General features: G+C 50.9%; 3 protein-coding genes across 6 annotated transcripts; 1 reads left to right on the forward strand and 2 right to left on the reverse strand.

The window, feature by feature from the left end:
• Window positions 1-823: 823 nt before the first annotated feature.
• Window positions 824-8,468, reverse strand: LRFN3 (leucine rich repeat and fibronectin type III domain containing 3). Its single transcript, XM_074218834.1, has 3 exons — window positions 8,283-8,468; window positions 4,701-6,210; window positions 824-4,178 (listed from the first exon to the last, which is right to left on the reverse strand). The coding sequence occupies exons 2-3, from the start codon at window positions 6,185-6,187 to the stop codon at window positions 3,674-3,676; spliced, it is 1,992 nt and encodes a 663-aa protein (XP_074074935.1). The 5' UTR covers window positions 6,188-6,210; window positions 8,283-8,468; the 3' UTR covers window positions 824-3,673.
• A 7,817-nt stretch (window positions 8,469-16,285) lies between these two features.
• On the forward strand, window positions 16,286-18,412 carry TYROBP (transmembrane immune signaling adaptor TYROBP). Of its 2 annotated transcripts, XM_074218835.1 has the most exons (5): window positions 16,286-16,413; window positions 16,845-16,871; window positions 17,198-17,335; window positions 17,607-17,650; window positions 18,190-18,412. In XM_074218835.1, exons 1-5 carry the CDS (start codon window positions 16,347-16,349, stop codon window positions 18,253-18,255), a joined length of 342 nt encoding a protein of 113 aa, XP_074074936.1. In that variant the 5' UTR covers window positions 16,286-16,346; the 3' UTR covers window positions 18,256-18,412. The 2 variants fall into 2 exon arrangements, with proteins under 2 accessions (XP_074074936.1, XP_074074937.1); XM_074218836.1 differs by lacking the exon at window positions 16,845-16,871.
• Window positions 18,413-18,744: 332 nt separating this feature from the next.
• On the reverse strand, window positions 18,745-22,475 carry HCST (hematopoietic cell signal transducer). 3 transcript variants are annotated; one of them, XM_074218837.1, is made up of 4 exons: window positions 22,312-22,475; window positions 19,317-19,383; window positions 19,007-19,165; window positions 18,745-18,905 (listed from the first exon to the last, which is right to left on the reverse strand). In XM_074218837.1, exons 1-4 carry the CDS (start codon window positions 22,321-22,323, stop codon window positions 18,865-18,867), a joined length of 279 nt encoding a protein of 92 aa, XP_074074938.1. In that variant the 5' UTR covers window positions 22,324-22,475; the 3' UTR covers window positions 18,745-18,864. The 3 variants fall into 3 exon arrangements, with proteins under 3 accessions (XP_074074938.1, XP_074074940.1, XP_074074941.1); XM_074218839.1 differs by having other exon boundaries at window positions 19,317-19,340; window positions 22,281-22,466; XM_074218840.1 differs by lacking the exon at window positions 19,317-19,383 and having other exon boundaries at window positions 22,281-22,471.
• Between the last annotated feature and the right edge of the window lie 3,747 nt (window positions 22,476-26,222).

Raw genomic sequence — 26,222 nt, forward strand, 5'->3', positions numbered from 1 at the left:
AATTGGATGAGAAGAGGCTAGGAGAGAGGGACAAGAAGAGAATGAACTCGGAGAGAGCGGAAAGGCCAAGAGACAGAAACAGAAAGGGAGACAAGAGAAAGTCAAAGGAAGGACAATCCAGGCCTGTGTATGTATAATGGGAGGACAGCATTAAATTAACACAGAATAATGTGGGGGGGGGGTAGTTTCCTTTCAGGGACCATCCTCAATTAGCCCCTCCCTTGTATCCCTGGGGCATCACCAGCTGAAGTGGATCAAGTGAGGGGCTGGGAGTCAGGAAGACATCTTCCTGAATTCAAATCTGGCTACAGACATTTTCAGGCTGTGTGACCCAGGGCAAGTCACTTCACCCTGTTTGCCTCAGTTTCCTAAATTGCAAAATGAGCTGGACAAGGAACAGTAAATCTCTCGGGCATCTCCCGCATGGGATCATGGAGAGTTGAAGTCACTGAAAAGTGACTTAACTTTCACAACATTGTATTTCTTCCATTCTACTCATCGAGTAGACTCTATTTCCTTTTGTGGACAGAAGTGTTTTACCTCCCTGCACTTGGGCAGTCTCCAGTGGCCCAAGATGGGTGTTAACCATATGTGTCTCCCCGGGCCTTAGAGGAGAGGAATAGGAAAAGATCTGTCTGCAATTGAGAAATGGAAGGAGAGAGAAACTTCTTCCCTTACAACCCTTTACCAGCAGAATGTAAGCTCCTTGAGGGCAGGCCACTCTTCCTTTTTGTCTCCAGCACCTAGCCCATAGTAGGCACTTAATAAATGATTGATTCAAAAAGCAAAAAGTGAAACATTAGGGAAGATGGTGTCTCCAAGTCAAGTTGAAAGGCAGGGTCTCGCCATGCAAAGGTTGGAGGAACTCCTGCAGGGTGGCTGGTGGAAGGGGTTGAACCTGGATGAGCCCATTCCTTCAGGTCCATGACCTCAGCTCATCATCTATCTGATTGAATGAACTGCCTTCACATCCTATTGAATTGCTTGGATCCTTGTGAATCTAATTGGTGGGACTTCATAGGCTCATAGATTTGAAGCTGGATGAGATCAAGCCCAGGACTCTCATTTGATAAACAGGGAACCTCAGGCACATAGAGATTGAACATCATGTATCCAGATATTCAGCTAAAGTGACCAAGGCATGATTTGAACCCAGGCCTTCCTGATTCCAATTCCTGTGCCTTATCCCAGCTACCCGACTAGATTTCAGAGTGGTGGGGTGGGCTTCAATTCTACTATTTACTTATACACTGATCATTGGTGGCTTCAGTGTCTCCCCAGTTCAGAAAACATACCTTGGAACTGATGGGAAGAGCACAAATTCTTCAGGTGTCCACGGCTTTCTCCAATACGGACCCGATGTTACCTCTTACTATTGTCTGTTGTGTATTCTGCACTCTGGCCAAACTAGAACCATTGTACACCAGAGGCACCCTGCCTTACTCCTCCTGGTCTCTTATCTTAGAATGCCTGCCCCTCCATCTCTCTCATTGTCTCATCTTGGCTTAGTAGAATGCTACCCATCCCACACAGCCTTCCCTCCCCTGGTTAGAGCCAAAGGACCACGCTCCATTCCTCTCTTCCCCTTACAAGGAAGGGAATGAAACTCCCCCTGGCCTGATCAGTCTTGGCTCCCATCTCCTTGGACACATCAGTCTTTGGAACAGAGTCTGGAGAAGCTGTGGACCCCACCTGGATACCTGGGCACTGCTGGAGCCGAGTGTTCCCTGGGGGTAATGACCCGAATCTGTCATTGTTGATAAATTGGCCAGGCTGTGGCCTTCCTGTTGGCCATAGGAAACCACACATGACTGGTAGGATGATGACAACCACTTGCCCAGTCTGTCCTTTGTTGTGGGCAGTGCCACTGACTGGCCAGTTTGGGGACCCAGGAAATCCTTAGTGGCCACAGGAAAATCAGCCTCTTACCCTCTCCCTTCACAGAAGATCCCAGGACCTGGTGTCACCATAGAATGGTATTGTAAAATAGGGGTTAGGGTACAGAAACCAGTATTAGGAAGATCTGGCTTCAGATCCCACCTCAGACTCTGGGCAAGACATTGAAACTTGTCTTGGCCTCAGTTTCCTTATCTGCAAAATGAGAGGGCTGGACCAGACAGCCTCTGAGATCCCTAGTAACTCTAAACCTGGGATTTTCAAATCCCCCCATCTCCCCAGATCAAAAACATTCCCTGAAACTCAGACCAAGCTCAGATTTTTCTGGCTGACATTCAGGTGCATCTACAATCCAGAGCCATCTCTCTGACCTTTACTCCCACTTAGATACTGTACTTCAGGTCAGTTGGAGCAAAGGACTTTTGGAATCCTCCTAGCCGATCTCTCAGCCCACAAGGTCTGCCCCTCCAGCCTCCTACTGCCCACACCATCTATGCCAGTAGGAGTGTCTCATCCAGACAGCAGGCACTGTCCCTGTGCTTGAGCCCTGACCTCATCCTGGATATCACTGCTTAATGGGGTGACTGGACCCACCCTCTTCGTTTTATAGAGGGGGACACAGCTCCAGAAAATGGATGTGTACCACCCTGGAGAGAAAGCACAGAAGGATGGACCAAGTCTGGAGCCTATAGAAGAGAACTCTACAGATGAGAATGTTCTGCTTATGTCACTGGAGTTGGACAGACTCCAGGGTTGTTCCAAGGCAGAAGTTAAGTAACCAAGGATTCTGGAGATGGGGTTGGATCAAGTACCAGTCCCAACTATACCATCAACCCATTGTATGAGCATTAGCAGCTTCCTTGCCCATTCAAGACCTCAGTTTCTCCATGTGTAAAATGAGCAGGTTGGATCAAGACTCATGTTCTTTCTCCCAGCTTTGATATCTGTGAATTCTGTCTTTAGTCAAATTGAGCTGGGCTGAACTGCTGGGATCTGAAGTACCCCCCACAATCTAGCCAGTCTAGGCCCTACCCAACAGAAGGATGCCATCTTGGGCCAGTCTCACTGTCTGTTCTGCTCTAACCAGAGTGAGATAATCTGCCCAGCCAGGAAGCAAATACTAAATTCTAAACATGGCCCCTAAAATCTAGGAGCTAGGAGCTCTGGACCCCAACAACTCCTGGCGAATCCAGAGTCGTACAGCCCTAGGCTCTGGTGTCCTAGAACTAATCAGTTCTAGGGACCAGCTCAAGGGTCTTGGGCTTGGCAGAACTCTTCCCTAGCCTTGAGGGGAGTTTTTGGAATAGAGCTAAGGTTATTGGGAGGGGACAATCACCCCATTTATCTTCTCCCCTGCAAAGGCCCTAGGCAGATGGATGGCTGAATGGACAGAAAGACAGACAGGTAAGGGAATGAATGAGGCCAGAGCTTAGAAAAATAGGTTTCTCTTGACATAATCTCCATAATGTCCCCACTTTCCCGCCAGGTCCCCTGCGGGATTGTTAAAAATAGGAGGTTGGGCAGGAGCTGCGAGGTGGGCCAGCATCCAAGCATGGACTCCCCCCATGCCCATTATTGGCCCAGTCACAGCCCCTGGGATCTACTTTGTCCATGTTCTTCCTCAGAGGCCAGGCTAGTCTAGACCAGGCCAAGGAACATCCCAGGACCAAGACCAGGTCTCAGGGCTTCTAAGGGGCCAAGGTGGTACCCAGCAGAAGCTGGAGATATTCTAGTGAGCAGTCCAGGGCTAGAGATATTTGAGGGGCTTCCCTCAGGATCATTGCCCTCCACGTTCATGAGTAAGACGGCCTCTAGGCCCCCTTGAAGGCTCAAAGTCCAGTTGTACCAAGGTATGCCCTTTGACTGGTGTTGGAGGTGTAGGGTCCGAGTCTGAGGCTGAACTCTCGGGCCCAGAGGCTGGGGCCCCACCATTGGTCTGGGAGCAGACGCTGCTGACTCCTCCCTGAGCCGCAGGCTTGCCCGGAGGTTGGTCACCGTGCACCTTGTAGCGGAGCAGCAATAGGAAAATGAAGCCCAGCACAGAAGCCACGATAACGCCCCCCAGAGCGATGATCATGGTGCCCCCGAGGACAGGAGCCGCTGAGTGGGGTGAGCGGCATGGCCGCAGCTCAGGTTCTGTAGAAAAGCGGGCACAGCCCACGGCCCGCGTGGCCGTCAGCCCGGTGGCCCCATCCTCCGACACTGCCAGCACGCAGAGGTCATAGGTGCGCCCTGATACCAAGTCGGTCAGGTGGAAGGAGCGGCTTCCCGCGGGGACCATCCTGCAGGCAAGAACAGAAGTGAGCCTGTGAACTCCCCAACAACTCTATCTCCTTTCACCTGTTTCCTGGACCGGTCCAGGGCCTAGCCAAGTAGATGACTGATAAGTGTTTGAGCTGAATTCCCCTACAATCTCCTTCCTCCTTTCGTGTCTTGCAGACACACATTTCCCATGCCCCTGCTTAGCCTCGATCTTTGGACCTTTTGTCTCAGGCACCCCATTTCCTTTCATCTCTGTCACCCAGCCCGTTTTTATCCACCCGCCCAGTTTTCCTATGAGCTCCATCCCCCAGTTTCCTCCTAGTGCCACTGAGCAGTTTCATCTTCACTTCAATCATAGACTGAAAGCTGAAGAAGGCTACTGCATCTAATTCTTCTGTTTTAACAACGAGAAGTCTGAGGTCCAGGGTCATTTGTGATTTGCCCGGGGTCACTCAGGTAGTAAAAATTTGACCTTGGACCCTCTTGCCTCCACCTCTGGAGTCCACTCCACTCGAGCTCCCTCCTGCCTCATCCTCACTCACCTGTAGACGAGGATGTCATCGGCAGAACTGTTGTACTGGATCTGGTACATGCGGAGGCCAGGGACAGGCCCGTGGTCAGGCCATCGGATGAGGGCAGCCGTGGCGCTTCGCTCAGCTACCTGGACGCTGCCATCACTGTCACCATCATGTTCGGGAGCCTGGGGGAGCCCAGCCCGGGGATCCATGGGGGCCAAGGAGGAGGAGGCAGATGAAGAGGAGGGGGTGAGAGGGACCCCACCTTCACCATCCTCTCCTTCACCACGGGGCTCACAGCTGGTACTGTTGGCCAACTGGGGTTGGGGTGGCCCCACGGTGAGCTCCACAGAAGCAGTGGCTTCCCCGGCAGCATTGGCTGCGATGCAGGTAAAGACACCGCCATCACCGGGTGTGGCTTCTAGAAGCTCCAGTGTTCCGTTGGGAAAGGCCCGAGTGCGACTGGAGTTCCCCAGAAGTCGACCTCGGGGAGAGACCCAGCGTACCCGAGGCTCAGGGTCCCCAGCAGCCCGGCAGCGCAGTGAGGCCGTGCGGCCCTCAGGCACGGCTACTGGTGGTGATCGGTGGGTGACTACTGGAGGCTCACACACAAACTCCTCCTCCCGAACAGCCCAGAAGGAGCGGCCTCCCAGGGCTGGGGGAGAGGCGCAGGCCTCCAGGTCATCCTCCCGGGCCAGCCTCCTTAGCCACACCAGCTCACAGTTGCAGTGGAGTGGGTTCCCCCCAAAGGCTAGTACCAGGGCAGAGGCTGGTGCGCCCGGTCTAGGCCTGGACAGCACGGGAAGGCGGGAAAAAAGTGGGTCTGGCGGGATGGTGGTGAGTCGGTTCGCTGTCATGTCCAGCCTGGCCAGCTTGTGCAAGCCGGCAAAGACCCCTGCGGGGACGGCCGCCAGCAGGTTATGGTCCAGGCCCAGGGTGTTGACGTTGGCCAGCCGGCCCACGGCGTCCCAGGGCAGGGCCTCCAGGTTATTGTAGCTGAGGTCCAGATCCTCCAGGGTCTCAGCACAGTCAGCCAGGGCTCCCGCTGCCAGGACACCCAGTTGATTGTTGGCCAGGATGAGGTGGCGGAGGCTGACCAGCCCCCGGAGCTGGGCCGCGCCCAATGAGGACAGCCGGTTGCCATCCAGATGCAAGGCGCGCAGGGCTCGCAGGTCAGCAAAGGCCCCAGGAGCGATGTGGGCCAGCGTGTTGCGGCTGAGGCTGAGGTGCAGCAGGCCCGTCATGTTGGCGAGGTCACGGCGTCTGACGGAGGCGATGAAGTTATCGGGGAGGCGAAGCTCAGAAGCCCTTCGGTCCAACCCCGGAGGTACGAAAAGCAGGCCGGCCCCCGGGCACAGCACGCTCCGGGGCGGCGAGGAGGTCTGGCATCGGCAGCGCCGGGGGCAGGGTCCTGAAACCGAGCCGTCGGGCACCGACGCCGGTCCAACCGCACTGGCAGCCCCCAGCCGTGGGGGGCTGAGAGCCAGCAGGCATAGGAGCGGCAAGCCCAGCATCCTCACTCCACAGATACAGAGCCCTGGGGAGAGAGGTGGGGGTCCAGGGTCAGGGCAGTTGGCCTACAGTGGGCATAGGGTGGGGGCAGAGAGACATGGAGAGACAGAGGGGGTGCAAAGAGACACAGGTGAGGGTAGAGATACATGGAGAGACAGGAGGTACAGAGAGACTGAGAGACGGGGAAGGGGCAGAAATACATGGAGAGAACATGGGGTGGGGGCAGAGAGATATAGACACAGGATGGGGGTAGAGATGCATGGAAAGACATGGGATGGAGGCAGAGAAACAGACAGACTGGGGCAGAGAGATGTAGAAAGACGGCATGGGGGCAGAGATGCATGGGAAGGCATGAAGTAGAGGAAGACATAGAGAGACAGGAGTACAGAGATACATGGAGAGATACAGAGGGGGTGCAGAGAGGCAGACATGGGGAGGGGGAGAGAGACATGGGAGAGACAGGGGGTGTAGAGACATGAAGAGACAGAAACAGAGACATGGGGTGGGGCAGAGACACACAGAGATAGATACATATGGGGGGAGGGACATATAAAAATATATAGGAACACACAGATAGGGTTAGAGTCACAGGGAAGGCCAGAGAGAGAGAGAGAGAGAGAGAGAGAGAGAGCCAGAGTTAGAGACAGGGACAGAGGGAAGAGACCCCAAAGAGATACACAGAGACAGGGCCAGCATTGGGGAGACAGAGACGGGCCAGTAACAGAGACAGAGGGAAGAGACCCCAGAGAGATACAAAGAGACAGGGCCAGAATTGGGGAGACAGAGACGGAGCCAGAATAACAGAGACAGAGGGAAGAGACCCCAAAGAGAGAGACAGAGACAGGGCCAGAATTGGGGAGACAGAGATGGGGCCAGAATTAGGGAGACAGAGATGGGGCCAGAATAACAGAGACAGAGGGAAGAGACCCCAGAGAGAGACAGAGACAGGGCCAGAATTGGGGAGACAGAGACGGAGCCAGAATAACAGAGACAGAGGGAAGAGACCCCAGAGAGAGAGACAGAGACAGGGCCAGAATTGGGGAGACAGAGATGGGGCCAGAATAACAGAGACAGAGGGAAGGGACCCCAGAGAGATACAAAGAGACAGGGCCAGAATTGGGGAGACAGAGACGGGTCAGTAACAGAGACAGAGGGAAGAGACCCCAGAGAGAGACAGAGCCAGGGCCAGAACTGGGGAGACAGAGACGGAGCCAGAATAACAGAGACAGAGGGAAGAGACCCCAGAGAGAGACAGAGACAGGGCCAGAATTGGGGAGACAGAGACGGAGCCAGAATAACAGAGACAGAGGGAAGAGACCCCAGAGAGAGAGACAGAGACAGGGCCAGAATTGGGGAGACAGAGATGGGGCCAGAATAACAGAGACAGAGGGAAGGGACCCCAGAGAGATACAAAGAGACAGGGCCAGAATTGGGGAGACAGAGACGGGCCAGTAACAGAGACAGAGGGAAGAGACCCCAGAGAGAGACAGAGACAGGGCCAGAATTGGGGAGACAGAGACGGGCCAGTAACAGAGACAGAGGGAAGAGACCCCAGAGAGATACAAAGAGACAGGGCCAGAATTGGGGAGACAGAGACGGGCCAGTAACAGAGACAGAGGGAAGAGACCCCAGAGAGAGACAGAGCCAGGGCCAGCATTGGGGAGACAGAGACGGAGCCAGAATAACAGAGACAGGGAAGGGACCCCAGAGAGACCCAGAGCCAGGGCCAGCATTGGGGAGACAGAGACGGGCCAGTAACAGAGACAGAGGGAAGAGACCCCAGAGAGATACAAAGAGACAGGGCCAGAATTGGGGAGACAGAGACGGGCCAGTAACAGAGACAGAGGGAAGAGACCCCAGAGAGACCCAGAGCCAGGGCCAGCATTGGGGAGACAGCCGGGCCGGAGCCACAGAGCCAGGGACAGTCACCCGGACGGACAGGGCGGGAGGCACAGAGACCCCGAAACCCACAGCCGGAGAGCCCGCGAGAGTCCCGGAGGCACAGCCCCCCCCCCCCGCCCCGGCAGAGCCGGGGGCGCAGCCCCCCACGCCGAGGCATCTCCGGGGGCTCAGCCCCTGGACCGCGCGGGCTCTTACCTGGAGCCCCCTGGGGCGGGGTCACAGGTCCCGGTCACCCCCGCGCCCGGGGTCTCGGGTGGGGGGCGGCCAGGCCCGGCCCCTCAGGGCCCAGGCCCACGAGGCCCCGGGCCGGATCAGGCCGTGGCACGGGCCCCGCCAGTCCCCGGCTGCGGCTCAGCCTCCGACTCCCGGGCGCCGGGCACACGCGTGGGGGGTGGGGAGACGCGGGGCAGGGCGGGGCCGGGCGGGCGGGGGGCCGGGGCCGGGGGCGCGGGGGCCATGAGGGGCGCCGGGCCGCGCGTGGGGGGCGGGGGCGGCAGCCGCAGCCGCGGCGGAGCGGGAGCAGCAGCCGCCGCCGCGCGGGGCCGGGGGGAGGGGCCGCGGGCCGCAGGAGGCCCCGCCCCGCCCCGCGCGTGGCCGTGACCGTGGCCCAGGCGCGGGGGGGCGCCCACACGAGGCCGGGCGGGGGGGGGGAGGGGGACGAGGCGCCGCCGCCGCGGGCCCCCCGGGTCGGTTCCGCGCGTGGCGGCCTCCGCGAGGGTCGCTCCGGGAACCCAGGGCCGGGCGCAGGCGCGGCCCCGATTAAAGGCGGAGGCGCGGTCTCGATTAAAGGGACAGGAGCGCCCCGATTAAAGGCAAAGGCAAAGGCGCGACCCCGATTAAAGGCGCCCCGACCTGGGAGGCTGCTGTGCCGCTGGACCCCGGCCCCGGGCCCGGGGCGGCCAGGACCCTGGAGTCCCGCCTTCCCCGCCCCACGAGACAGAAACTCTAGCCGCCCCTCCTCCATCGGGGGCTCTCTCATCCTCCGCCCCGCCCCGCCCCCCATCTTCGGACCCTTCTCTGCCATCCACCCGGCCATCCTCAGACCCCCTGGTGGCCCCCCAGCCGCTAAGTCTCCTCCACCTCTGACCTTCCTTCTGACCCTCCGTGCTCCAAGAATCCCTTCTGATTCTCAATCGTTCAATCGGTCCCTCACCCCCTAATCCTCTGACTCCCCCACCCCAAAGCTCTTTCCTGCTCTGACCTCCCCTCTCTCTCCATCTGACCCCTAATCACCTGGCCTCTTGTCCTCAGATCCTCCACCCTGGGTCAACCACATCCTTGAGAACCTCTCAGCTTGGGTTAGGGTTCGGCTCAAATGCCCCCTTCTCCAGAAAGTCGTCTCCCTCACCCCAATTATTGTGTCTCCCCATAAGTGAACATTTACTTTATATCCATTCTGAACAAATTTGACAAGTCGGATCTCCAGTCAAAGATAAACCTTTGAGCACTGGTCTCTGAATCAGGAGAATGGAGTATGCATGTGTGTGTGTGTGTGTGTGTGTGTGTGTGTGTGTGTGTGTGTGCGCGCGTGTGTGTGCATGTGTGTGTGTGTTTACATGTGTATTTTACCTAGAGAAAACAGGGAGCCAGTGAAGCTTTTTGAGTCGGGCTGTGAAATGGTCAGATGTATAATTTAGGAAGATCACTTTGGCAACTGGCCAGAGGATGATTTGTAGACAGAAGGACTGGGAAGCCAATCAGGAGGTCTTCATAAGCTTCATAAGGCAAGAGGTGATGATGATCTGGAGGAGGGTGGTTGTGGTTGTGAGTTGGAAAAGGGCACGAGACTTGTGGGGTTGGAATCAACCAGACTTGGCAACTGATTCAATATGGGGCCATGAAGGAGTGGGGAGAGTGAAGTTCGACTCTGAGATCACAAGCCTGGGTAGATGGAAGGATGGGGGTCTCCATGAAAGTTGGGAGGAAGGTTGGGTTTAGGGGAAAATAATGAGTAACATTTGGATATGATGAGTTGAGAGTTCTGTCAGTGGAGCTGTCCAGCAGTTGGAAGTATTGGACTAGAGTTCCAGAAAGTTGGTGGATGAATAGATAAATTAAATGAGAGATCTGCATAAGGATGACAATTGAGTCCATGGGACACAACAGTTCCAGAGAGCATGTAGAAGTATGCCTAAGACAGAGGACTAGGGTACACCCAACATTGGGTTGTTGGACATGGATGGTGATCTTGCAAAAGAGATTGACAAGGATTGGCCAGGGAGGAAGGAGGAGAACCATGATAGCCACTATGCTCTGGCAAACAGCCATGAAAGCTGAGGAGAAGAGCATATCTATGGAAAGAGGGGTTGGTTAACCATGTTTCTGAACCATGTTTATTGATGACTTGATCTCCCTCAATGCTCTTGATTATTCCTTATCTGATCTCCACATTGCCCCCGTGGACCCTGCATTCTTTAATTCTCTATCTGCTGAACTACCACCTTCAATACTCCTTTCCTAGATTCCCTGGGTCCTTATTTCCTCCTTTACCCATCTGAATTCTTTTGAAGACCCTCCCTCTCTTTCCTGTTCTGATTTTCTTTCCCATTTCATTTCCATCTCCTTGATCATGTCTGAGGGGAGAAATGAGAACCCAAATCTAGGGATCTGACTATCTGAGGGGGAGACAAGTGTCTAAGTCTGACTGGGATGGACAGACCTGATCCCAGGTCTGATGGGGGATTCAATGACCTTGGACAGGGCCTGTGCCTGCCTTCACTGCCTGAAGCTGTTCAGGTTTCCAGCAGATGCTTTCTGGACTCCTTCCTAATTGTATCTAATGAAAAAAATGCATCTAAAATTAACTCAGGCCTGGGGGCAACTCCTTTCCCATTACTAGAGGAAATCTGAGAGAGAGAGAGAGAGAGAGAGAGAGAGAGAGAGAGAGAGAGAGAGAGAGAGAGAGAGAGAGACTGACTTAGCAGCTATGGAAGAAATAGAGAAATAGATATGAGACAAAGTTTCAAAACCATGGGGTGGGAGAGAGAGAGAGAGAGAGTATCAGGGACCCAGTGAGACAGAGCCATATAATTATGGGAGAGACAGAAGCCAACCCTAGAAGCTCCTTTAGGACTAGCAGGCACCTCAAAGATGATCTAAATAGTATCCATCAGGGGCGGTTAGGTGGCACAGTGGATAGAGCACTGGCCCTGGATTCAGGAGTACCTGGGTTCAAAGCTGGTCTCAGACACTTAATAATGACCTAGCTGTGTGGCCTTGGACAAGCCACTTAGCCCCATTTGCCTTGCAAAAACCTAAAATAAATAAACAAACAAACAAACAAATAAATAAATAAATAGAATCCATCCCTTCTCTCACATCTTTGACAAATGGGTATCTATCTCCTACTTAAACAATAGCAAACCCAGTACCTTCTATCACATCCCATTTCTCTACTGGATTTCTTTAGTTGGCTGATATTCAGTCTAAATCATCCTCCCCTCCCCCCCCCCCCCCCCCCAGCATACTTGATTCTGTCCTCTGGGCCCAAACAGAAAAAGGTTAATCATTCTTCCTTAGGGCAATTGTTTGGCAATTGCGCTTTGGTTCTAGCATCACTTTCTTTTTTTGAATTATTTTTATTTTTTTATTTTGAATGTAAATACAAAAGATTTCCATATACAATGCAGAATACAACAGGAGAGTTGTACATGAAACCATTTCATTTCATTCTGTTTGATTTTTTAAAATATATAATAGGGGCGGCTAGGTGGCACAGTGGATAAAGCACCAGCCTTGGAGTCAGGAGTACCTGGGTTCAAATCCGGTCTCAAACACTTAATAATGACCTAGCTGTGTGGCCTTGGGCAAGCCACTTAACCCCATTTGCCTTGCAAAAAAAAAAGTATATATAATAAATTCTAAACATCACTTTCTGTCTTGTCCTGATTATCTGTGCTTCTTTCTCAACTTCCATTCTTTTTTGTGCATTAAAATAATTTTCACTGACCCCCTTTTTCCCCACTGTTCTTACTAATCTCCTGTCCCCCAGTGTCCCTTCTGCTTTAAAAACTGAGAGAAAGGAGAGAGAAAGCCCTTATTTACAAACAAGCATAGTCAATTAAAGAATGTCCATACAATCCAGCAATTCCAGCAATACCTCTCTTTTGGGAGGTGGGTTAACAGGCTTCATCATAGGTCCTCTACCATCAGCTAGATGGCACCATAGGTAGAACGCTGGCCCTAAAATCAGGATGACCTGAATTCAAATCAGACCTCAGGCACCTACTAGCTACATGACCTTGGGCAAGTCACTTAACCCTGATTGCCTCCCATCCAGGACCATTTTCCATCCTTCTGATTCATATCTACTCACTGGACCCAGATGATTCTGGAAGAGAAAGTGAGGCTAATGACTTAGCACAGCCCCCCTGGCTCAAATCTAATTCATGTGAATGCCATGGCACCACCTCCCTGATGTCATGGTCTTCTCCAAAAATGAAAGACAAACATCAAGGATCTTTAACCAATTCTCCACACAGCGTGAGCTCAAAACACAAGCCACTTCATTCCCATGGGCCTCAGTTTCCTTAACTGTAAAATGAAGGGATTAGAGTCCTAAGATCTTATTCATCACCATAGTCATCTTCCTCTGTTTATTCTTCAATTTGTCAATGGTCTTTATAAAATGTAGCCCCAGAACTGCACACAAAAATCTTGTGAAATCTGAGGAGGTCCAAGCTGAGGGGACTGTGAGGAAGTAATAATAATAATAATAGCTGAAAATTATGTAGCAACTTTAAAAATTGCAAAATGTTTTGCTCTGCTATTACTTTCTTGACTATCACTCACATTGGCAGGCTAGAACCTCAGAAGGCAGCTATTATTCTTGCTTGGGGTTCTTGGAGTAACCTTGAAGGATTAGGCTTTTTAATATCAATCATAAATCCCTATTAGTATTCTTTCCATTGCTTATCAGTTAGACAGAATGAACTTGTAGAAAAGGTATTTACTAAGTAGGTATAGCAAGGACAATTATTTTAGAAACATCTTCCAGAAAAGAACCTACATGTATAGGGATATTTATAGCAGCTCTTTTCTGGTGGTGGGGAACTGAAGATTGAGGGGATGCCCAACAGATGAATAGATGAACAAATTGTATGTGATTGAAATGAAATGCTATTCTGTTATGGGTGATGATGAACAGGATGCTCTCAGTAAAGATCTTACTTGAGTAGATGTAATGGGAAATGTACTGTATCTAAAATAACAATATTGCAGGATGATTGAGTATGAATGATCTACCTTTTCTTAGCACTGCTGTGATCCAAGCTGATGGTATTGGAATAAAGACTGATGCATTTTTTCACTTTATTTTTCTTGAGGTTTCTCTTTTTTGGGGGGAGGTAGGTTATGCTTACTTTTACATGAACATTGTAGTAATTTTTTCATGACTATACTTTTTTTGTTTGCTTGTTTTTGTCAATGGGATTAAATGACTTGCCTGAGATCACATAGCTAGGTAATTATTAAGTGTCTGAGACCAAATTTGAACTCGGGTCCTCCTGACTCCAGGGTTGGGGCTCTATGGATACACTGTCCACCTAGCTACCTCCAAATCCATTTTTTTTAATTTTCAAGACTTTGTTTATGGATTTTTTAAAGTCATTAACTTATTTTTTTTAATTTTTTTTCCATGACTACACATTTTTAACCTAAATCAAATAACTTGCTTTCTCAATGAGGGGGAGTGGGGTGGGAGGAAGGGAGAGAATTTAGAACTCAAGGATTTGGAAGTGAATGTTAAAACTCATTTTTTCATGTAACTGGGGAAAAAGGATAAAATAAAATAAAATTAGAAACACCTTCCTTTTGCACACACAAAGTCCCTGGTGAGAGTGGGCTCAAAATTAGAGCATATGAGTGGTCAAAAGGAAAATTCACAGCTTCTGGTGACAAAGATTTTATGTCCCTTTCTGTCATCTTCATGAAATCCTCCTAGAGAATACTACTCTATGGGACTCTGGGGTCTATATGCTTGAAGAATCCTTAGAACTGCTTTTCCTACATGGGCCTGGAGTTGTGTTCTAACCATCCCCTGTTGCTTTGGTGGTACTGCTATTAATACTGAAGCTTACAAGGTCAATGGGAGGCAGAGCAGGCAGAATTTCCTCTTAGGAGTTCTCTACTGACAGATCTGACAACCATTTGTCTGACTGCCTCTGAACTAGCTAGGTGGTGCATTGGCCTTGGAGTCAGGAGGACAGGAGTTCGAATCCAGCCTCAGACATTTGACACTTACTAGCTGTACAACCTTGGGCAAGTCACTTAACCCTGATTCCCTTGCATCCAGAGCCATCTCTAGTCCTGATTCATTTCTGGCTCCTGGACCCAGATGACTCTGGAGGAGTCTGCTGGTGACTTAACACAGCCCCCCTCACTCAAATCTAATTCATGTGCTTGTCATGGCATCACCTCCCTGATGTCATGGTCCTCTTCAAGAATGAAGGACAAACATTATTATTATGAGCCCCCATGAGGCATGACTGATTCTCTGCAGTCAATCTCAAGAGAGTTTTCTCTCCAGCTTCCTTTAAGTCCCAACTAAAATCCTATCTTTTATTGGAAAACTTCCCCAATCCCTCTGGATTCTAATTGCTGTTCAGTTGGTGTCTGACCCTTTCTAATCCCACTTGGGGTTTTCTTGGCAAAGATACTGGAATGGTTTGCCTTTTTGTTCTCCAACTCATTTAACAGCTGAGGAAGCTGAGGAAACCAAGGCAAACAAGGAGAATTGACTAGCTAAGGGCACACAATTAGGAAGTATCTGAGGCCACATTTGAACTCAGGTCTTCCTGACTTCAGGTGGCTCATTAAATTCCAGTGTCTCCCCTCTATTACTTATTTCTTATTTATCCTGTATATACCTTCCTTTGTATTTATTTGTTTGCATGTTGTCTCCCCCATTAAACTATAAGCTCTATGAAGGCTGGGACTGCCTTTTGCCTCTTCTTTTAGCCTCAGTTTAGCACAGTGCTGGGACCTGGTCCCAGCTAGCTTTCTTTTTTATTCAGTGGGGAACTCTGAGTCTTCTAGGATTAATGAGGATTGAGGAGGGTTGGACTCTATCTTCATACAATATTATCTCAACAAGCAACAGAGTCTAGTGAGGCCTGATTTCCCATCTCCCAAATCTAGCTTCCTAGGCCTTGGCAGCTAGATTCCATGACTCCTTACCAACAAGATTGGTGAGGTCTAGCAAGGTCTCTGGTAAGGTCTAACATCCCTAGACTTAATCTTAGGAGCAAAGAAGAGAGAGCTCTGCACTATTAGGTGCAGGCCTAGGGCCCCTAACCCGAAGAATGAGGCCTTGTGGAGCCTGCTCCAAGGCTCTAGGTTTTCCTGGCTTACCCTCAGTCTCCAATGTCTCCCAGACCTATAGAAACTAGCAGTGCGTATCCTGGGACTCCAGGAAAGGTCAAAGTTATCATTTCTTGTGAGCAGAATAGGGGAAAGAGGGGAAACAGAAGGGGGAGGGAGGATTGCATTCTTCACCTTCCTCTTTTTGGCTCATCACGTCATTTCCCCAGGCTTCAAGCCACAGGTTCCTCCTTTTTTTTTTTTTTTTACTCCTGGAAAGTGCCCCCCCACCATCATCCAACAGATAAACTCTCAAACATCATTGACTGATTCTAGGCTCCTGAGGGGCTTGAGGATTGGGGCTGGGAGACTGAAAAATTCCCCTCACCTCATTTCCTATCCCTTCTCAGGTGGAGTAGCTGGTCCCCCTTCCCAACCCCAGTCCCCATCACCAACACCCAGCAGTCTATCACCACAGCTCTCTGTTGGTTGAACCTATGACCTCCACAGAAGACCACCACATAGCTCCCATATCTAGAACCTCTTTTCACGTCTCTTTTGTCTTCCCCTTTTTTCTCTGTTCGTATATCCTATCTGTCTCTGCCTCTCTCTCTCTCTCTCTCTCTCTCTCTCTCTCCCTTTGTCTTTCCCAGTATCAGCATGTTGCTACTGCTGGTGCTGGAGTGGGAGGCAGCAGGAACAGGACCAGTAAATTGAGAACATCACAATTAGGTCTTCAGCCCCAAAGTCCAAACAGCTCTATCAGTAGCCAACTGTGGTCTGATGCCTGGGTTCGTGACGGGGTGGAAACTTGGTGTGGGACCTGATCTTTTGGGTCCCCCAGTGTCCAATCTCTCTCTTCCCCCTTCTCCCCGCCTCCTACTTCCTCTCTTCTCAGATACTCTGCCACACCCGGCCTGGCTCTTCAAACCCCAGTCTCCAGATTCCCTTGGCCCAACTATGGGGAAAGGCAGAGCACCCACCCTCAGCCTGGCCCTAGTGCTGGCCCTGCTTCTGACCCCAGGGGGTGAGTCAGGGTTACTTTGGATCTTAGGAAAATCTCCATAATCTCTGCACTTTAGGAAGTCTAGGAAGATCCATGACGGTTGGGATGGGGAGGGGAAATCTGATGGGAAGAGTTGAGGGGACTATGTATATCCTGGGGAGATTCTAGGATTGGATCTCACTCTTCCCAATAACCAGGTGTTGAAGCTCTTTAACGTCAAGGCTTTGGGGTTCCAGGAGGGTGGAAACAGAGTAATAGTTTGAAGGGACTGAAGAGAGGAAGTATTAAAATGTTTTCCTCCATAATCTTAGTGGCCCTGGATGGATCAGGAGGAAGGTTGAGATGGTTTGGGGGCTTTTTGCTGAGAATGTGGCTGGGAATTTGGGATGTCCTGGGCTAGGATAGTTCAGTTCCCAGTCACTGCAAGTTTACTCCTTCTGTACCCCCTTTAGGTTTCAATCCAGTCTGGGCCCATAATGGTAGGAGCTTGGACCCCCTACCCTGCTTGTTTCTCAGACCTTCCACTGAGGACCCCAGACCCCTTCCTTCTTGACTCCCTAAGATCTCTTCCCTGCTGGCTGCCCCCAGTTCTTCCCACTACCCCCAGACCTCCTTGTTGAATCCCTAGTACACTTCCCAAGATTCACCTTTGACTGGTAGGACCCTTTATTGATCCCCTTCCAGAAAATTACTCTTGCCATCCCTTGAAAAGTCTTTCAACCCCGTTAACCCTTCCCAGTGACCTCCTCAGACTGTTTCCACTAGCCCTAGCCTATCTCTTTACTGAACTCAGTGGTTTTTTTAGAAGCTAGCTCCTGCCCATCTGTGGGTCCAGGGATCCTGGCTGGGATTGTGCTTGGGGATCTCGTTCTGACCATCCTCATCGCCCTGGCTGTTTACTATCTGGGTCGTCTTGTGCCTTCAGGTCGGAATGCCCCAGAGGGTGAGGGATTGACCTGGGAGTTGGGGGGCAATGGGCTGGGGAGGAGGGGAACAAGTGAAGGGGACTGATTAGAAGAGAAACCAACTAGAATTGAACAAATCAGGGAAGTAAGCAGTGGGGAGGCTCGGCATATAACCAGGGAAGTGCAGAGAGAGCAGTGATGGGGAAGTGACTGGGGAACGGGGAGGAGCTGGGTATCTGGCCCCAGAGTTCTGTGTCCAGAAGGCCTCATCCGTCCTTTTCTTCCTTCTTTCCTTCTCTACATGCCCAGCCTCCAAGAAACAGAGAATAACAGAGACAGAGTCCCCCTATCAGGTAAGAGAAATCCCCTGATATTCCAGTTCCTCCTTGAACTTCCCTAGGGCTTCTTGGCTATGCTCTGCTACAGTCAGAAAAAGAAGGTCCATCTGGTCCCAAATGGACCATCTCTAGGCCTAGGGCAGATTTCAATTCAGGAAGAATCAGATGAAGGAAAGACTTTGACTAAGGAAAGCAATTTGATAGCAGAGTACATCAGCTGCGAAGTCAACTCAATCAAATCCAGTGAAGGAGACTGGCACACAGTGAAGTTGAGGGAGGGTATGTGGGGGTGTGGGGGGCTGGCGGTGGCTTGGAAGCAGGGTTAAGGCAATCCGCTTCACTTACGGGATCCATGAGAAGTCCCTTGCCAAGTCTGAGGAGGACTAGCCCTCTGAGTCCTCACTGCCAGATCCTGGGGACACAGCTAAGAATCTTCAAGTGTGAGAAGAAGAGTGGGGCTTTGCATGTGCTCCCCTGGGATTCCCTAGGTGCATGTGTTTCCCCAACAACTCCCCTTCCCATTACCCTTTGATGATACCCCTGTCTCCATCCAGGAACTCCAAGACCATAGATCAGATGTCTACAGTGACCTCACTGCCCAAGGTGGATTCTACAGATGAATCATGAAGATATTCAGTGTGGGAAACTCAGCCTCTGACTCCAAGAATCCTAGGCCCACTAACCCCTTCTTGATCCCTTCTCTTGTCTGTTCTGTGATCCTAGGGACCTTCTTTTCCCTCCTTGTCCCTCCTCTCCCAATAAACATAGAGCAGAGATCATATTTGTGCTGAACTCTGGGGTTCCAGGTGGTAAGGCACTAGTTTGTGTGGGTTCCAGGGTCCTAAGGGACTGGGTTATAGGGATGCCTGGATCCTGAAGATGATCAGAGAACAGGAATGTTGATCCCTTAGGGACTGGGAACCAGGGATCCTTGATGGTTTGAAAACTGGGTACACCAGATCCTTGCTTATAAGATTCCTAGGTTATTAAATTATGGATATACCTGGGACATAGCAGAGTGAGTTATGGGGACATTTGGATTCTAAGGATGTTTATGTTCCAGACAGATTTATGAGTGATATACGAGTTTCTAAATCAATGTTCTGGAAGTAAGAATTAATTCCTTTATTTCCAAAGAGAAGGAGGTGGTTCAAGGGGAAGGTTGTCTTTGGTTGGGTGGGGATGTCAGGATCCTCTGGAGGGGGCACGGGTAGGAGATGCTCTGGAGCTCAGCCTCGTCCAGGCATATTCATGTAAATTCTGCTCTTCTCTAGGGGGGGGGGGGGGGGGAAGGACAACATCAGTTTGAGCCTTACCCACTCTCCCTCCTCCACTGAGAAGCAAGCTCTCCATCCTTCCTTAGCTTCTTACCTGAATTCTGGGAAGCCTCTCGGGGCTTTGCACAGGCAAACACAACGCCCACAATGAGCAGAGTCATCACCGCATCAGCTACCACAAGCCCCACCAGCAGGGGCAGAGGCAAGGGCAGGGGCAGGGGCCCACAGTTAGGGTCTTGGACTGGGGGGTCAGCTGCAGAAGAGACACAGTCAGGGACAGAGAAGAGGGGAGACTGAGAGAAATGGAGGCACCAGAAAGCTGGAAGGGCACTCCCACCCCCACCCCAAGGTTTGAGAGATTGGGAGAAAAGGTCCCTGGGGCTGCCTGGGTCCTTCCTTCTTACCTGAAGGTGTCTGGGCTGCAGCCACTTGGAGGAAGGGAGGAGAGAGTATCAAGGAGCTGGTCAGGGACTCAACCCAAACACAAACAAAGAAGGAGAGGTTTAGATCCTAAATCAAAAGGAGGTCATCTAGTTCAACCTCTTTATTTGTTCCAGTAAAGACTGAGGCTTAGAAAGGTTAAAAAAGACTTAGCTAAGGTCACCCAGTATCAGCTGGAATTAAAACCCAGGACTTTGTATTGTTCATTCATTCAGTCGTGTCTGATTTTTCTTGACTCCATGGACCATTGCATGCCAGGACCTTTTGTCCTCCACTATCTCTGGAAGTCTGTCCAAAGTCTGGTTCATTGTTCTCATGATACTATCCATCCATCTCTTCTTCTGCTATCCCCTTTGCCTTTTGCCTTCAATCTTTCCCTTGCCTTTCAAGACTTTCCACATTGAGTGCCATCTTCTGGGATCAAAGTTTTTCCAGCTTCAGCTTTAGGATTTGACCTTCCAAAACAGCACAGTAGCTATTCTCCTGAGCCACAGCCTTTTCCAAAGGAGTAACCTGAAGCTCAGACAGGTGAGACTTGCCAAGGTCATTCAGGTAATGAATGGCAAAATCAAGATTTGAACTCTGATCCTGAGACTCTAAGTTCATCAATCCTTCCACTGCCCCACGAAGTTCAGAAGCTGAGAATTGCAGTCATCAGGTAGCATGGTTCAGAGAGGAGAGGAGGAATTCAGAGGGAGAGAGATGGAGAGAAAGGAGAGAGAGAAGAGGAAAAGAGAGGCAAGACCCAGAGAGAGAGAAATGGAGAGAGAGAGAAGAAGAGACAAGGAGAGGAGTGACCTAGAGGGAGATAGAGAAGAGAAACAAGAAGGAGAGAAAGGAGAAAGAGATAAGACAGGGAGAGAGGAGAGACAAGAGGGAGAAAGGAGAGACCCAGAGGGAGAGAGATGGAGAGAGAAGTAGAGAGAGACAAGAGGGAAAGAGAGACAAGGAGAGGAAGAGAGAAAGAGAGAGAGAGAGAGAGAGAGAGAGGGAAAGAGGGAGAGAGAGAGAGAGAGAGAGAGAGAGAGAGAGAGAGAGAGAGAGAGAGAGAGAGAGAGAGAGAGAAAAGAGGGGAGAGAGAGGGAGGAGAACCAAGAGACCCAAGAGAAACTACTGAACCAATAACTCTTAAGTTCCTATACTGTCTATAGGCTCTGTACAAAAATATTTGACTCTCAAAAGAGTTTCCAGTTTAACAGGGTCGGGGTGAGGAAGAGGGAATGTGAAAAAATGCAGATGATACATAAAAGAATAACAGAAGGGTCCAGAGAAGGTCAGATCAGGAGCAGCCAATGTATACGTTAGAAAGATCAACCCTGAGTCAGGAGATCTGGGTTCAAGTCCAGTCTCAGACACGTACTAGCTGTGTGATCCTGGACCAGTTAGTTTTGTCTCAACTTTCTTATCTGTAAAATGAATCTAATAATATCTTTTGCTTCCCAGGGCTATTGTGAGAATAATATTTGTAAAGTGCTTTGTAAATCTTATAACACTATTAAATGGGAGTCATTATCATCACCTTGCACAGCTTGAAGGAATCTCAAAGCCCAAACTCATTTCCCCTTGGAGAAAACTAATGGCCAGAGGGGTTAAGTGATTGATTTAAGCCAAGCAGTTCCTAAGTAGCCACTTTTTCCAGTTCACCTCTATGGATTTCATCCCTTGAGGAAATGATCATGTTGGAGGGAGGCAGAGAGAAGGAAAATTTGTTTTAAATTGTTTAAAATTGTTTAAACTGGCATCTGACGTCCAAGGGATGTGACTACAGCTCGTGTGCCAAGGCCAGGGGGTTGCCTGGTTTCACTGGACTGCCTCATATGAGAGACTTGCTAGATTCAAATGTGTCTACTTAGGGAGAAAGTGAAGCCCAGAGTAGGTCCATTCATCAGACAGTTCTTCAGACTGGGACCAACTGGAGAAAGGTAAGACAGACAAAGGAATGACCTGGCCAGAGTTTATTGAGATAGTTCGGAGGAAATAAGGAGGGGAGAGATGACAAAGAAGTGGAATACACAGTATCACAGGGACATAAATGAAGGAATAAAAGGTGTTCCAGAAGTCACCTTGTTCAACTCTCTTATTTTAAAAATGAAGACACAGGCTGCAAGGGATTTTGCAGTTATCTTTTCAGTGTCCGCCCCCATCCCACTTTCTCTCCAAGCCTGGGCAATTGATTGAGGAAGACATGAACAAAAGGAAAGAATCAAAGGATTCAAGCATGAGGGCAGAGTAAGTTTGATGGTTGCTACAGATAAAATGAAGTCAGAAGATATGGGTTTTGGCAGGCTGAAGTGGAAAGAGGGAGAGCTAGTGGGCAAAGGACCCATGAACTTAGTATTTTAAACGTCATTAAAGGAAAGAAAAAGGGTAGCTAGGAGGCATGGTGGATATAGAGCCAGACATGGTCTGAGTTCAAATCTGTCATCAGACATTTACCAGCTGTGTGACCCTAGGAAAATCACTTAACCCTATGATTTGCTTCATTTTCCTCATTTGAGGAAATTCAGTTTCCTCAAATGAGCTGGAGAAGGAAATGGCAAATCATTCCTGTATGTTTTCCAAGAAAACCCCAAATGGAGTCATGAAGAGTCAGACACACCTGAAAAATGACTGAACGAGGACAAAAATAGAGGGGGGGGGGAGAGAAAAAAAGAAAGGAGAGGGTCAGAGGGAGGGAGATGGAAGTGGTAATGAGAATGAGAACTAGAGAGAGAGATTCAAAATGGAGAAAAAAAGTCAGAGACGGATAAGAGACACAGAGAAGAGTGATGAGAAAGAGACAGAGACCTAGGGAAGGAAAGTCACAGAGACATTACACCCATCCCAGAGAGGGAGACAAGAACAGAAGGAAAGTAAGGGCCCTGGGCCCCAGTCCCAGGCTTCACCTTGCCTTGAGCTATGGGAGAAAGGGAAAGGGGACCACTGACCTGTGAGTAAGACCAAGAGCAGGTTAGATACCTGGGAACTCATGTTAATGGGCTGAGATCAGAGTGAGGGTTTTCGGGACTCTGGGATCCCCAAAGAAGAGGCTGGAGCAACGGGTGTGGCAGCTAGAAGAGAAGATAGAATAGGTCAGCAGCCCAGCTTCCTGCCCCCAGCAAAGTGGGGGAGGGAGGTCTACCCAGAGGAAAAGGGCGGGGAAATAAAGGGGGGAAGAAACTGAGGAGGCCCCCTGGGCCACAGGGGGGCACCCGGGAGCCAGCTTTGAAGGCTAAGAAGCCTGCCTCTAGAAAAGTGGCAGTAATAACCGGGAAATAGCATTCAGGTATCCTAGAAAGAAAAGTACAGGGAAATAGGACCTGGGGTTGTCTAAAAGGGCAGGAGCTGGGGGTGGCTAGGTGGCGCAGTGGATAGAGCACCAGCCCTGGAGTCAGGAGAACCTGAGTTCAAATCCGGCTTCAGACAATAATTACCTAGCTGTGTGGCCTTGGGCAAGCCACCTAACCCCATTGCATTGCAAGATCCTGAAAAAGGGTAGGAGCTGGGAAACTGATCTCCCAGGGAAGGGACTGTGTAGCTCCCCAGATGGGACACAAACTGGGAGACAAAAAGCCTGGATCTTCAAAGTCATAGGTTTCAAGGAAGGGTGCCAGGGTCTCCTGAGGAAATGGGGCTGACAGGCAGGATGCTTGAGACCCCAGGGGCTGGAGTTCAGTGTTTGGATCCCCAGCAATAGATGACTTGTAAGTTGTTGTCACCCCCATGGAGTGGGAGAAGACCCCAATCTATACCTTTTCTTGAAGACAACTACTTTAAGGGAAATTGAGGCTAGGGGCAGCACCAGGAGCAATGGTGGACAAATGGGGGAGCCAAACTAGACCCAAAGGTGAATAAAACTATGACCCTGTGATCAAGCAATACTACTACTAGGTCTGTACCCCAAAGAGATTTTTAGAAAAGAACCTAACTTTGCAAAATATTTAAATCGGCTCTTTGTTTGTAGGGGCAAAGAATTGGAAATTGAGGGAATATCCATCAAATGGGGAATGGTTGAACAAGTTGGGCCATATAATTGTGATGGCGCACCACTGTGCTATAAATGACCAATGCGGGTCGGCTAGGTGGGGCAGTGGATAAAGCACCGGCCTTGGAGTCAGGAGCACCTGGGTTCAAATTCGGTCTCGGACACTTAATAATGACCTAGCTGTGTGGCCTTGGGCAAGCCACTTAATCCCGTTTGCCTTGCAAAAAAAAAATGACCAATGTGTGTTTTCAGAAAAAAGACAGCAAGACCTATATAAACTGATGCAAAGTGAAGTGAGAAGAACCCAAAGATCTTCATGCATAATGATAGCAATGTTGTCACAAGAGCAATTGTTAAAAACTTGGCTACTCTGATCAATATAATGATCTGCCTTAAAAAAATAGTATCCATCTCCAGAAAAAAGCTGATGAACTCAGGATGCAATGGAAATATCGAGTTCTCACTTTATTTTTCTTGCTTTTTTTTGTCACTAAGGCTAATATGGAAATACAGTTTGCATGATTTCACCTGTAGAATTGATTTCTTTGCTTGCCTTCTCAGTGGCTGGGGGAGTGATGAGGGGGAGGGAGAGAATGTGGAACTCCAAATTGAAAAAGGAACAGTGTTAAAAATAAATAACCAAATTGGAAATATAATTGGGAAATTAAAAAGAATAAAAATAGAATAGAACTATACACAAAGGAAAGTGTTGGCGAGGATGACCCAGCCCCAAGCCTAGCATCCAGCAGACTCCAAATGTGATCATTGAACTGGGAAGTGCGATGGTGGGCCAGAGACAGGTAGGAAGGTTTCCGACCCAAAGGGCTTCCAGAAAAGATTCGCTGATCACTTAGCTGATTGGAAGAGGAGGTACAGACGGTCGTGAGGATACTTCCCACCCTCCTTCAAGCTCAGTCTCTGGGGATTCTGTAACTCTCGGGGCCGCCCCGAGGGCGGGGCGAAGGCGGGACTGGGGCACAATTTAAAGCGCCGGCGCGGGCCAGATCGAGAATCGGGGAACAGCTCCGGCTCCCCGGACAGAGAAGAGACTGGCGCAGCGCCGAGGTCGGGGTGGCCCGGGGGCCCCGCCACCCGCGCCCCGGAATTCCAAAGGTAATCCTAGGACCCAGACGCTGGGGTCTGTGGTAGGCGTAGGGAGTAGAGGGCAGGGCTGGATATCAGATGCCTGGGTACCTGAGGGGAGTGGAGAGTGGGATGTCAAAAAGAGGATTATGATGTCTTCGGATCCAAGAAATGGGGAGTGGGGTGGGAAGGGGAAGGGGAAAAGGAAAAGACCTGGCTGTTGGGGGCCTCGGAGCTTTGGGGGATCGTCTCATTAACAAGCGTCTTGCCCAGAGATCTGGATTCTGAGTCTAAGATGATCAGACGAAGATAGAGTTGAGTTCAGGGTCCCAAAGGACAGAGCTAACTGCGAGAGGGCCCACTTCTTTTGCAGGCTCAGAGCTGGGGGAAGGGACAGGCAGCTGGGATCCTGAGCTTTGGAAAGATGGAGAAGGGGGGGTGGCTCCTGGGTCCTGGGGTGTGTCGGAACTGGGGGGGACTTCTGGGTCCTGGGGTGTCGGAGCTGGGGGGGGGCTCCTGGGTCCTGGGGTGTCGGAGCTGGGGGGGCTCCTGGGTCCTGGGGTGTCGGAGCTGGGGAGGCTCCTGGGTCCTGGGGTGTCGGAGCTGGGGGGGCTCCTGGGTCCTGGGGTGTCGGAGCTGGGGGGGGAACTTCTGGGTCCTGGAAAGTAAGGAATGGTGAGATAGACAGCAGCAGAGCAACATCCGAATCGGAGAGATCGCCATTTCTGGGTCCCGACGGGTCGGAGCTGAGGGGCTCGGGACTCCTGGGTTCTGAGGAGTCAGGGATGGAAGGTGGCACTAGTGAGCCACTAGTAGAGGCAGGACAGGGGCATTCCTGGACCTGGGCTGGGCAGGATTGGTAGAGAGGAGAGAGAGAGAGGGATTCCTGGGTTTCAGAGGGTCAGAATTGGGAAAAGGGGGACGCTCAGACTCCGAGGTTCCCCTGGTCAAGAGACAGGGCGCCCCAGGGACCCCCTGGCCCCGGGAGTTCCCCCGCCCTCCTCGAGGGACCCGGGGCCGAACAGGGATTCCCCTTACGCGGGGATTCCGTGGTCACTGCGCTTGGCTGCCCTCCCCGCCACCCTTCCCTTTGGCCAGGACACCTGCCTGGGTCCCCGGGGAAGGCGAGGGGCAGATGGAAGATTCCCCTTCGCAGGGGTGACGAGAGAGTGACGTCATCGCGTTCTTTCCGGACTCCTTTCCGAAACCGCCCGCCTCCACTTTAACCCTTTGTCTGCCTGACCCCAGGGGGCTGGAGGGTTGAGGCACCTGCATCTTTCGGCAAGGGGGGGGGGGGGGGGAGTTGGGTTCCTGGATCCTTGGGTCCTCTAAGGGGCTGGGGCTGGGTACCCAGAGGATGGGGACTGGACGTCTGATGATTCATAGATGCTCAGAAGTGGAAAGGCGCTTAGAGATCATCCAGTCTCAGGATTAATTTGAGTAGGAGACCAAAGGCCAAACCCAGAAACCGGGAATCCTGCCCTCCCACCCCAGACCCTTTTCAGGCGGGGACTTTTCACAGGGTGGGGACTGCTTTTTTTAAAAAAATTATTTATTCATTTTCATCCACATGCACATGCATAATTTTAAGTTACATTTCCTCCCCCGCCCCCCGCCCTGCCCAGAGGCGAAGCCAGGTTAGCCATGGACACCCATAGTTTGATAAACACGCTTACAGAATGGGGACTGATTCTTCATGGTCTCCTCCTCCTCCTCCTCCTCCTCCTCCTCCTCCTCCTCCTCCTCCTCCTCCTCAGGTGTCTGACATCTAACGGGGCGGAACCTGGCTTGAGTTCACCGAAGGGCCCGAGAGTCTGGGGTC

Source organism: Macrotis lagotis, chromosome 1 (assembly GCF_037893015.1).
Source record: "Macrotis lagotis isolate mMagLag1 chromosome 1, bilby.v1.9.chrom.fasta, whole genome shotgun sequence".
In the NCBI taxonomy this organism is placed as follows: Eukaryota; Metazoa; Chordata; class Mammalia; order Peramelemorphia; family Peramelidae; genus Macrotis; species Macrotis lagotis.

Coding starts and splice junctions, on each gene's coding strand:
- LRFN3 (XM_074218834.1), bottom strand. CDS start 6,187: ATGCTGGGCTTGCCGCTCCTATGCCTGCTGGCTCTCAGCCCCCCACGG. Junction 4,179..4,700: donor GATGACATCCTCGTCTACAG/GTGAGTGAGGAT, acceptor TCTTGCCTGCAG/GATGGTCCCCGCGGGAAGCC.
- TYROBP (XM_074218835.1), top strand. CDS start 16,347: ATGGGGAAAGGCAGAGCACCCACCCTCAGCCTGGCCCTAGTGCTGGCC. Junction 16,414..16,844: donor CCTGCTTCTGACCCCAGGGG/GTGAGTCAGGGT, acceptor TACCCCCTTTAG/GTTTCAATCCAGTCTGGGCC. Junction 17,336..17,606: donor AGGTCGGAATGCCCCAGAGG/GTGAGGGATTGA, acceptor CTACATGCCCAG/CCTCCAAGAAACAGAGAATA.
- HCST (XM_074218837.1), bottom strand. Junction 19,166..19,316: donor TGCAGCCCAGACACCTTCAG/GTAAGAAGGAAG, acceptor TCTCTTCTGCAG/CTGACCCCCCAGTCCAAGAC. Junction 18,906..19,006: donor AGAGGCTTCCCAGAATTCAG/GTAAGAAGCTAA, acceptor CCCCCCCCCTAG/AGAAGAGCAGAATTTACATG.